This window comes from Zonotrichia leucophrys, chromosome 2 (genome assembly GCF_028769735.1).
Source record: "Zonotrichia leucophrys gambelii isolate GWCS_2022_RI chromosome 2, RI_Zleu_2.0, whole genome shotgun sequence".
NCBI lineage: Eukaryota > Metazoa > Chordata > Aves > Passeriformes > Passerellidae > Zonotrichia > Zonotrichia leucophrys.
Genome location: NC_088171.1, coordinates 72,205,712 through 72,218,316, shown reverse-complemented (window position 1 = coordinate 72,218,316; position 12,605 = coordinate 72,205,712). Strand labels below are relative to the sequence as shown.

Genomic DNA, 12,605 nt, shown 5'->3' with positions numbered 1-12,605 from the left:
TGATTCAGCTTTCTTCCTCTTCTCTTTCACTCTCTCTCTACTTCCTTCTTTCTCTCTATTTTTTTTTCCTTTTTTACTTTGTCTAACCACTGCACTCTGTATGATGTGTGTGTATTGCAGTGTCAGTGTGTGTCAAAGTCAAGAGCAGCTGTTACAGAAAATAATTGGAGATACTATCAGACAAATCAGTGAGCTTTGGCAGTTAAGTCACTGGGAAAGTTATTGGAAGCAACTTGTCATTTAGGTTCAAAGTCTGTTCTTAGCTGTGGGCAAAGAGTTTCCATTTAAATTAGAGCAACTTAAGAAGAAATATAACATTCTGCACCCCATGAGTTAATTATACATCTCTGGACATGAGTGTCTTCAATGTAAAAAGCAAAGATACAGCTTCATAATGTCAACACTCCAAAAGCAGAGGTTTTTTCTGACAAAAATTCAATGTAGTACATTTTTAATGGGTATTTGAGCTGGATTCAGTTTTAGTGATACTAAGCTGCATTAGCTTCTGACAATTCTTAATATTTGCCCTTTGGCCTCAAGACATTTTTCATACACATTTCTGATACAACCAACAGAGACCATGGGAGCACCCAGAAAGGGACATCTGTTGCTAAAGTTACATGTTTATAGCAAAGCAAAATGCTCATCCTCTGCATGAGCAAACAGATAAAAAAATAAGTAACTTTTACCCCCATGAAAGTACATCAGAAGCTGAAGGCTTTTGGCCCAGGAAGATCCAGTGACCTCCTAACTCACCTGCACATGCCCAGCATGGTCAGTGGGCTGAGAAATGGTGTCCAAAGCACCTGGAGACTGCCTAACCAGATATCCCTGTCTGTCTGCTGTAGGCACATACCAGTTCAGAACTCCTGAGTCGACGCCGCTTGACTCGCCAGTTGGCAGGATAAAAGCTAATGATGCTGACGTGGATGAAAATGCAGAGATTGAGTACAGCATCACTGAGGGGGACGGATACGACATGTTTGGAATTACCACAGACAAGGACACACAGGAAGGAATTATAACGGTGAAAAAGGTACAAATCTTGACACACTTCATCCCAGCCTCTACATATGTAAAGTTTTTTTTTATGCAAGCAATTGGTATCCTTCCTCTTACACCTTCTTTACTGAAGCAATGCACAAACTTTGGAGGACCTGAGAGAGTAAATTACCTAAGGAGTGGGGAACAACTGAGGAAAAATTCTGCAGCCTGAATATACTCAAAGAAAAACACAAGGAAGCTCCACCATCCAACTGTGATTTTCTCCCTATGTTTCTTACAGGTTTTGCTCACTTAGTAGAAGATACGGTGTTAAGACCGCAGAAATAATAAGTATCACGTTGCCTATTTTTCCTTATAAGAGGGTGTTGATTCAGCAGCTATAATATATTAAAGTACATAGACAAATTTCTTTTGACTCACATTTTGTAAAATTTAATATATCTATCAACGTGTTTTTGCTTTAGACAAAAAAAAATCTGTGCCTTGCGAGATCACAGTGGACATCATCTACTAGATTGCACATTGGTTGTCAGAAAAGGTTTGAGAAATATTGTTTACAGTGGGTTATCAGGCAAACTTGATAAGGTTACAGATATCATCCTTCATCAATTCAAGTTCAGTCATCACTAGATAGACATTGTGTAGATTTTCCAAACGTGGACTTGCTTGTTGATATCAGTACGACACCTGTCATTACTTGTTTTTTAGGAGATGCCTTCCAGGGCCTGATTATGATATCAGTCTAACTCTGTTTGTATTTCTGTCTGTTGCTGACAGAAGCTGTGAATTTTCTACAATGTAATGGAAAAACGGGGTGACTACTCTCTCCCCACATTTCTCCAAGTAGTAACAAAGAATCTCTGAACGCTGTTTCTTTGTAGTTTTAAGGGTGTGTGCTATAGTCATAGCCTGTCATAAAATCATGTTTGGCTTTGTGAGTGGTCCTGCATACCCAGACACTAGATGCCACAGTGTTTCATTTCTGTGATGGAATGCCAGTATCTAAACAAGCAACACATAGAAAATCTTCCCTCCTTTAGTGTGTGGTGCCTATGGGCAGGAAATAGATAATAAATCATCAAAATGCCAAAAATGACAGAATAACTGGCATGAAGAGTTAAAGCTGGATGAGAAAATTGGTTGATGTTTAGGAGTTCCAGGCATAGAATTCCTTGAAAACAAGTGGTTTTCTTCCTCATGTATTATCTGGGCATGTCGCCCTTTCTCCTTTCTGCTGGCATTTTAACTCCAGTTCAGGCTCCTGTTATCTAGCACAGGCCTCTCCATGACTTGCCACCATTCACCCTGCTCATCTGGCTGAGAATCACAGCAATCTCTACAGACTTCCTAACCTTTTTTTTTCCTTCCCAGGCACTGGATTTCGAAAGCAAAAACTTGTATATTCTCAAAGTGGAAGCGACCAACACTCATGTGGACCCTCGATTCCTGTACCTGGGGCCATTCAAGGACTCAGCTACAGTCAGAATTCAGGTGGAGGATGTAGATGAACCCCCCATGTTCAGCAGGCCAGCATACATAATGGAAGTGAAAGAAGATGTTCCATTAAACAGTGTAATAGGAACAGTAACTGCTCAGGATCCAGATGCTGCCAAGAATCCTGTCAAGTAAGCATACACTACTTCAACTTGCCTGTAAATTTTTGACAGCCTTGATTTTGCTTTTATCATGTCAGCACACACAAAAAAATCATCGCTTGTAACAATGTGAATCGTAGGGTATGCTTGAATATGGGGTATTGTACGTGGTAAATGATCTCTCGTGCTTGAACATATTTAGATATGTGTGAATGTGTTTGCATGGCCTTTGCATCTTGAATTATATCCTAATCTCTTTACTAATTAATGTATGTGGTTATTTCTACCATGAAAAAATTTACTGCAAAGAGACCACTGAAAAAATCTTAGTGTTTTCCTTCCACCTTTAACATTTTCCAGTGCAATGCAGTGCATCCTCTTGGCTATATGACAGGGGGCTGATCCAACAGCCTTTTCTTCTTCTGTCCTCTATCCAGACCTGCTTAACAGAGGCCACAGTCATCTTTTCTAAATTACAAATAGAAATGTCTCAAAATCAGCTCATGTGCACACCCAGGCTCTGATCTCACCTGTATCAGTGCAAGGCTTGCAAGATAAGAGTCAGTCTCATGAGCTTCAAAATTAAACTTGCCATGAATCAATAAACTGTTCTTAGAGGAAGTGGAGGAAATGTTAAGGTTGGAGTAGCTATACCTAAGTCTTCTTTTTTTGTGAATTTTGTGTTGTTTCAGTGCATACTGGAGTACTTAAGTCATGCTGGATAGAGTATTAAAGAACTTTTAAATATTTGTGTCCTTTAATTAAAGTTCATTTCTACTGACAAGGCAGTAAGAGGAGGAATCGAAAAGTACAGCAGTATTAAATCCAGGTCAGGTTTTTGAGTTGGGCTCCTTGGAAATTCAATAGTGGCCTTTGATCAAAATAGAACAGTGCAAGTCTAATAAAAATCTAGTCCATCAATACTTTACACTTGTGCAAACAATTATCTTTCATCAAGATTTTTTACAGTAATGAGTAAGTTTTAAGCTCTTAGCTCATCTTGTGAGAGCAGTAAATATTTTAATGTTAATTTCCTAGATGAACAAGCTAAATCTAAAATGTTTTTGGCAGAAACTATCTTCAGTTTGCATAGCATGACCTATACATGAATTTTTCTTCAAGACTAAGCCTTCCAACTTTAATTAAACTTTTCTTAAATTTCTATCATGACATGCAGCAATTCTCTGGCATTCTGGACCAGCAGAGCATAGTCACTTAAAGAGCAGCATAATGTTTTGCTGACTTTGGTGAAGCCCCAGGACAGAATGAGCGTCTTCTGTAGCACATTCTCATGGGCATGGGCATGCTAGCATGAAGATCAAAAATTGATTGGGGTGACACCCAGGCCCCTTGCAGTCTTCATAGGAACCTGCTTTTTTATATCTAATGGCACCGGAGAGTAAGGGGAGTGCTTCCCTCCTTCCCTGTGGTGATAACTACAACCATTTGCATTTCACACCAGCACCAACTCCTAATTATAAGTGATTTACAGTGGTTAGGGACTGTGCTGTTCATTGTTGAGTACTGCCTACCGGCTCTTTGCTATTAATTGAATGTGTGTGCTAAAACTTACCTAACTTTCAAAGGGCACTTCTTTAATACCGTGTAAGTACTTTGCATATTTTAGTATCAGATAGTTGCTGAGCAAAATTTAGCAGAAGTGTCAAAACTGATGCAGTGCAGCAGAAAGCTTGTCTACTTTGTTCCTTAATAGCGTGCAACAGCCAAGTGCAAGGAGAAGAAAAATAAAAATCAGAAAGAGGTTAGAGTAATAGAAATAAACATTGCAAGAAAAAACATGAAAATCAGTAAGGGAGAAAGGAAATCAGCAGAGAGCAGTAGCCTGAGAGATGTTAACTTGCAATAAATGTAATTTTATGGTGCTAACATCTTGGGTATCTGCTAGAATTTAGGGGCATGGGTTGAGTCTGCATCTTTTTGACAGGGTAATTTTTTTTTTTTTTCTATCATGCAATAGAGATGCGAAATCCGATTTTCACTCTGAGCTTCGGGGGAAGATGCAATTAGACTGTATATATATGACTTGTCACTTGCTTGTCAATTTTTCTTGACAGTTAAAAATAAAATCTTTAGACACTTGATATTACAATGAAAACCTTCCATTTTCTCCTCTACTCGACTGAAGATTTTTCTTCTTAAACAAACTGAGCCCTAACTCTGTTAGATGAAAGCCCCTTTGATCTTCCATTAAAGGGAACCTTCACAATATCATTATGAAAACGCATTATGAAAAATTCACACACACATCCCTTCCTGACCCACAAATCTTCCTGACTTGTGGTTGCATTAGACAGCAAGCTGCTGAGCATCAGAAGACAATGAAGCGATAGCAAAATATGAAGTGGATGTCTGCCCGGGTTGTAAGGCTGCACAACCATTTGTGACCTGTGTATTGGCAGAGCTAAATTGCATCAGGCTAAGTCTGCTAAGTTTTGCTCTGATATGACATTGAGGAAATACAAAAATATACCAGTACATGTCTGGCTATATTTGAATATGTGTCCAAGTATAGTAACAGTAAGATGCTCCTGAGTAGCACTCTACAGTCCAGAGGTGTTATAAAAAAAAAGTTTTGCATTCTACGTGTGTTTGATCTACACATAAATAATATGAACCTCTGCATACTGATTAAAAAAAAAAAAAAAACTAAAACAATGCTGAAACTGGCACTGCTGTATTGTACATCAGATCTTTTTAAATTGCTAGCTGAGTTTTTTTGCTATAGTAACTCCTCAGAGGCATAATGAAGTTCATCAGTCACTGGAACTGTCTTCCCGCTGTGATTTGATTTACTAAAGTACCCCAGATGAGAATGATCTGCAAACAAATGTAAGGCTAAATTTTGTTTGTGTATTTTACTGACAACATATTTGCATGTGTTAGATTCTCTCTTTTACCCTTCCCTTCTTCCTGTTGCGTACAAGGAGAGACTGGAGTCTTCACAGACACTTTTTAACTTCCTAGCTTGTCAATTCCTCAGAGCTTGAAAGAGATGAAGTCCTGAAGTCTGACAAATACACACCCGTAATTTCATTAAATAAATGTAAAAATTAGTTTGATGTTGTCTACTTAATTCTTACTAGGTTGTGATCCAGAAGTCAGAATCAACACCAATTCAAGATAATTAAAAATCCTTGATCAAAAGAGACTGGATTATGCAAACTGAGAAACAGAAGTGACAGTCTAGCTTATTAAAATCATCCTTCTAGAGCAGATTTAACGGTATAATTGGAATATACTTTAAATGCACTGACCTTGTATGTATTTTCTTTGGGATATGAAGAAATAAAATTAACATTCCATTAAGAAACTGTCTCTGCTGGGTTTTTTTTTATGAGTTTGAGCTTCCACTTCACAAATGACTGAATATACATATGGCTTTATAAATACTTGTACTTTAAAATCCTTAATATTTTGAAGAAGAAGAAGCCCTCAATGTTACAGGTCTGATAATCTTAGAAAAAGTCCAGAACCTTTTTTTTTCTTCCAGATACTGTACCACGGACTGAATTTGGGAAATCTTTCAAAGATAGTGATTGCAATATACCAAGGCATTAAAATGTGCTAAGACAGTAAGATATTTTAAGTGCATTCAAAATATGAAGCTGGAGTGAAAATAAAATTGAAGCAAAACCCCCCAATGAACAGACAGCTCATGCCTAAAGCTAGTTGCTTATTTAAATGTCTTGCTGAATAAGAGTTTGAAACATAGTATTACAGTTAGCTGGAACAGCTAAATTGTGGAAAATCCTGATATTTCATTTCAAAGAAGAATACAGAATCTAGATTTAACTGCAGAATGGAAATACCAAAGTATTTCAGCTGAAAGGTGTGGAAATGAGCTACAGAATATCTGAAAATAATTGAATTCACAAGATACCAACATACTATTATATAAAAGCCCGAATGAATGAAAGTTAAAATGAAATGTTTACCATATCAAATACTTAGTCAAAATATAAAAGAGTCAGACCAGTTTGTATAAACTCATTCCCATTACACATTTCAGCCAAGTCAACAATTTCACACGTGCTGTTTAGATTTAGACAAAGCAGCACTTTTCAAGCTGATGGTAACGTCACACTGCTACATAAAGGAGCTAAGTTAGTGACACCACAGCTGACTTCCTGCAGCCAGAATTGCAGTTAGCTGCCAGTGAAGTGACAGCAATGAATGAAGACTAAATCTGAACTCCTGAAGAATTAGGAAAGTGTGCCCATGCAAGTCCTGCCAAAATATGTTAGCTTTTTGTGCTAGTACCTTTGAATGTCATTTGAGTGCTTCCCTAGGAATTATCATGGAAAAAGAAAAACAGTTTCGTGCAAATAAGTAATACTTGCCATTGTTTTGTTTAGAAAGGTAGGCTTCACTTAAATTCTTATTTCGGAATAAGACCTAATAACTCTAATTTACTGTAGGCATTATATCCCACATTTTATTTGCAAAGAATAAAGTTACAAGATAATGAACAAGTTATTTTAAAATTTTGGCAGAACCCCATTTCAACTAGCTTCTTCTATTCCTTCCTTCTTTCATGCAAGGTGTTTCTCAGAATTTAAGAGACACTGCACAGGCACTAGGAAATTTGTGCAGAATGGAGGACATGTCTTGCATCTGCTTCTAGGGCAGAACAGAGGAGAGAAATTCTTCTTCAGCCTCTGCATTCCCCTGAATTCTGTGGTGGCAATGAACTCTGCCAGCCATTCCCTGGCCCAGTTTTCATCTGACTGCTCACCAGCTCAGCTGTTGTCCTTACCCTTGTGTGGGCACAAGGGACAGCAGTAGCTGCCTTGTCTCCATCGATGTGGCGTGCAAGGAGACCCAGGGAGCACACTGGGCTTCCAGAGGATCTGTCCTGTATTGTACATGAGCACACAGTTGGGCTGGAAACAAGAGCAGAATAATGCAATTGCATTCTTGCTTTGGCAACATCACAGGCATATTTCTGTCAAAACTCTCCATAATTTATGCAAGAATTTTCCCTTCAGGAGAGATGAAACCAAGTCACAGCATTTGGATCAAGGTGGTAGTGCTCTCTCCCGGGAATTGGAGAGTTCTACTTTTAAACTTGGATTTAGTTCAGCTGAAAAAGCAAAAGATCAGATCGAAAGTTTGAATCTGTATTTAGACTCTGAGCTCATCCAGAGCTTGTTAGCATTCCTTTTCACATATAGATACCATCAAGCAGGGCTGAGAATGTTAGTTTAATGAGTTACAACAAACCTTTTTGTTATATGTGGAATAATGAATCTCTGTTCTGTGCTGACTTGGTTTGGGAGGGCAATCTTTTTAAATGCTGAGAAGTGAAAAGTACAAATGCACCCCAGCTGTCACATTTGGTATCAGAAATGATTTGGAACAGTTGAGATATCAATCCATAAAAAGAGGGTTTTATAAAGGAAAAGCCAACTCAGCCTTAAAATAAACTTCGTGTCTTTCAGGGCACAGACTTCACATTTTTCACTAAAAACAAAGCTTTGATGATTCTCAGAGGTATGTAAATTCCACAGCAATTCATTTATTCAGTGACAATACTCCACCTTCTAAATCAAACCTCCAATGTGTCATTATCCAGTAGTTCTGAACTAGCTCTTTGTGTGAATACATAAAGACTCTGAAGCCTGTGCTGAAAACAAAAGGAAACCCCATTTACTAGCTGTTTGATGTCTAGTCTTAGAAAATGGTTTTAGAGCATAGAAATTAAAAGGAAAGCATTCCTCTAACCCCAGTCTCTGTATTTGCAGGTACTCTGTAGATCGTCACACTGATATGGACAGAGTATTCAACATCAATTCAGGAAATGGTTCGATATTCACTTCCAAACCCCTTGACCGGGAAACGCTGCTGTGGCACAACATTACAGTAATAGCAGCAGAGATCAGTAAGTTAAACCTAAATATGACTCCTGTCCCTGATGTAATGAATTTAGCCTTCTAGCTGAGTGTGTGGAAAGCGCAGCTGGGCACATGTCAGGTTTATGGATAGCCCACTCAATACTAATGAAGAAGCAGTAACTCTGCAAGAGGTCATCTGCAGTTTTGTGTTTATTAGGGACACAGTTCATGAAGAGGTAACGGAGCAGGGAGAAAAGGTGGCAGTTCTGTGTTCTCTGATCATTATAGCCACTTTACATTTTGAACATGGTCGTTGAATTCTGAAACTGGTATGCAGCAAAACAGGTGATTTAAAGCCAAACTGCATTCCTTGGCTGAATTCAGTCTCATTCAGGCTGGATGTTTTCAAATAAGGCTAAAGTAGCTGGGCTGAGCTGGGTGCCCAGGTCTAAGTCCTTTTAAGAATCTCCATTTTTTAGTTTGTGCACATCTTTTGAAATTACAAGCTGCAGCTACAAATCAGTCTGTCACTTAGTTTAGGATTGTTCCAAAGTATCAATCTTGTGATAACACTAGACATGCTGATTTTAGAAGTTGAAATGCCAGGAGTCTAAGATAAGGACATATGTTTGAGATGGCCTTAATAAACAATCCGCATTGTTTTAATTCATTATCTATAAGTACATCACATGCATGAATAGCAGGGAATGCAATTCTGTTTGCTTTTGCAGAGTCACAGTGCCTATGTTTATGGTGGAATGGTAGATAAGTTTAATATAAGCACCAGTTCTGTGACTGTTACAATTCCTCTCTGCAACCCAAAAGCTAAAAAGCTTTTGATTTTTCTGAGACAATATAAGCTCTACTTTCTTTTTTGTATGTGTGTATGGCTTGATTACCTGCTTAACGGTGAGATGAGTATAAAAAGCTTGAAATTACTTGACTCAACGTTCTTTATTGTGTAAGTCTTCTTTAAAACTGAAAACCAATATAAAACTATGTTATTGAGGCAAGCAAATGGGGTTATATGAAGTAGTGGGTATGAGCTTATAGGAATGACAGGACATTAATAATTTTTTTCCTCTCATGAAAGTTTGCACCTTCTAATGCTAGGTATGGGATTTCAGCACACCAAACACTGAATGTTAGTCACGTGGCTGTGTTTCTGTTAACTTTTTGAAGATGGGTTCTAAGGTCAAAATTTGTACACTATAGGCAGCTCCTGGGTAGGGCAGAAGGGAAAAAGAAATGCCTAAAAAGGAAAGAATAGCACGAACATTTAGCATTGACAATTGCAAGAACACTTGTATTGACCCCAGCTGGGCAGAAATAACATGCAGTATAGAAAACTGTCCAAAAACCAGCTTAGCATCGATAGGAAGTACTCATTTGGTTTCTTGCTTCCTCCCCTAAGCATAGGCCTTCTACTGCACCAAACCTTCTCAACCTCTTGTGTCTAAGACACAGGCTTCTGTCTTAATTACCATTCCTTTTTAGCCTGAATCCTTTCAGGCTGCAACAAATCTGCTTCCCAGGATGTGGTTTACTAAGCCTAGACAAAATTTGGAATAACTAGGGTATATGTCTTCCATAGGCTTTTTTTTTTGTTGTTGTTGTTGTTGTTGAAATGTACTTTTCTGATCCAGGACACTTCACTAATTTTAGACTCAAGAGACTAGACTGGAAAGTACCAGTGCTTATTGTTCCTGGCAAACCCAAAAGTTTCTAGCAAGGTTACTTAAAGTCCTATTTCACTAAATTCCATAGAATCACATATTACTCTCAGTGACATTATCTCACCAAGCTCCAAGTATATTTCACTGAAGTAATCGAAAAAAATATCCCGTCAGCTTACAGGCAGGATAGTCCTTCAAACGAGAGGGTGCTCCCTTTCACATAGGAAAAAAATAAAGTCATAAAGAGAAACACCTTTCAGTGATGACTGCTCTTGATTTGATTTTACAGTTAAAAAAAAACCCGCAGAAGTTGTTTTGCCTTTGTCTAGAATTGTCAGTAAGTGTAGATTGCTCCAGTTCTAAATGTTCTCCTTTTTCACCAGCATGAGCTGCAATTGCTCAGCAGCCCAGAGAATCAATCATGCTGTGACTGCTGCACATAAATAGTTGGTGAAATCCCAGGTCAGTACATCTGCCACAGCCAGACAGCAAACTGGCATTAAAACAGGGGACACAGGGCTAGTGAGCCACAGCTGCAGAATTACAGCTGATTTACCAAAGACAATTCCCAGAGTGTTTTTAAATATTTGCTACTTAACACTTATGGGTAAGTCAAACATTGGCAGGACTATGAGGCTGTATTCTGAAAAAAATCACCTCTGTAACAGTTTTATTGCTGTCTCAGCAGAAAACATATCCCTATGCAAAGAAATATATTTAAGCAGTTTGTAGAGTCTGTGGAGATAGAGCCCAGCAGTAATTAAAGGGATAATGCTAACAAATGAACCTACATGAATTAATTTGCACAAATGATTTGAAAGATGATGACACAAAATATCCAAAAAAAAAAGACTTGAAGATGTATATAGATTTTCCATTAAATCAGAGGAGTGTGTTAATAGAGCCTAGAGTTTATATCAAGCTTCTGTTTATTACAGTATGATTTTTAATTGTGAGAACCTTAAGCACCTAGAAGTAAAATGAAAATATGTATGTTTAGATTTAAAAAGCAGGAAAGAAAACAATTCTCCTTCTTTAGAGGAAAAGAAACATGTTTGTCAATATATTTGAATGTATTTGTTTGCAAAGTGTGCCCTACAAAATAGTCTTGCCAATAGTTCTGTGACTTCAAATGAATGCCTTTGATTTTTGCCTGTTATAAAAATTCAACTCTTTTATTGATGTATTTTAGCAAAGAATTCAGCTCACTCCATATTATACATAAACTGTTATTTTATATATCGAATGAATTTAGCCCAATGTCTGATATTAGAAAGAGGTTTATGCCTAATGGAATCATATTAACTTCAATGGGACTGTGGAGCCTTAAAGCACAATATTTTGTCCAAATGACTGAGCTCTGTAATACAAATAAGCAATGCCAATTTTGGAGAAGGCATTTTCACATTTGTGAAAGGATGATAAACACATTAATAGGACTTTTATTAAAGTCAACAAGCTACTATAATGAATAAATAGAAGCTGCTATAATGAATAAATATAATAATAAAACCAGCAAGCTACTATAATGAATGCTTGTAGAAGAATATAGAGTCTTAGATCTGCTATATTTTATTGCACTATTTTTTCATTTGAATGATAGGTTAAAATGCATTGATAAACCATATTAATGTGGGTAGGAGATCAACATTGGAAATTCAGTATGAACCCTCATGTAGGAGAGGGGAAGATATTTATTTTAAAATAAATTATCTCAATCACACTCTTTGCCTCATATTTCTCTCTCTCACATTCCCATACCCACATAATCCTAGGTGGATGTTGTGTGATATGCAGCACAATGCAGATCAATGGCAGTGTCTCTTGGATTTCTTTCAATTAGGGATGACAAATTTCTTTGGGACCAGATCTTGTACATTTTAGGAGTCAGTGGTTGTTATGGTGTGACTTTTTGCCTCAGAATCTTGCCTATTTCACCGTGCATGGCCCTAGGCAAGGTTACTGCTGCTGCTTTTCTTCCTGATTCTGTGTATCGTTTTGACTTAAGCCTGTCTCCTCCCAGCAGGAAAAGGAATGGTCTATATAGTATGGTGTGCTTTATTTGGTGTTTTTATTTTTATCCAGTAAGATGAAAGTATTTTCACTAATATTCTGTGCTCAGGAATATCTTTGTCAATTTCAATCTCTCGGTACTCTGCAGTCCTTATAGGTTAGGAAAAGATTGTTTACATAGGGGGGTCTGCAGGTTCTGCATAGAGTTTATGTTTTTCAGCTGATCCACTTCAGTATTTACTCTAGAACATCAGACAAAACAATTCACAACAGGTTGGAAAGCATCTGTGATCACAGCCGCAGTTATTATATTATTTCTATAAAATAATGATAATCATGGTAGCTTAAGGAACTGTGCCACAAGATTTGTAGGGCACAGAGTATTATATTTAACAAGTGGAGAAGAAAAAACCCACTCATTCTCATCCTCATGACTTTTCCTGTTAGAGAGCTAAGGAAGG

General features: G+C 37.6%; 1 protein-coding gene across 2 annotated transcripts in view; it reads left to right on the top strand.

The window, feature by feature from the left end:
- LOC135444182 (cadherin-6) overlaps positions 1-12,605 on the top strand; it is a 102,752-nt gene that overhangs the window by 77,622 nt on the left and 12,525 nt on the right. For both annotated transcript variants that reach the window (XM_064705446.1, XM_064705447.1), the window contains exons 6-8: positions 849-1,036; positions 2,377-2,630; positions 8,366-8,502. In XM_064705446.1, coding sequence (XP_064561516.1) covers positions 849-1,036; positions 2,377-2,630; positions 8,366-8,502 — 579 coding nt within the window. The remainder of the gene's footprint in view (positions 1-848; positions 1,037-2,376; positions 2,631-8,365; positions 8,503-12,605) is intronic.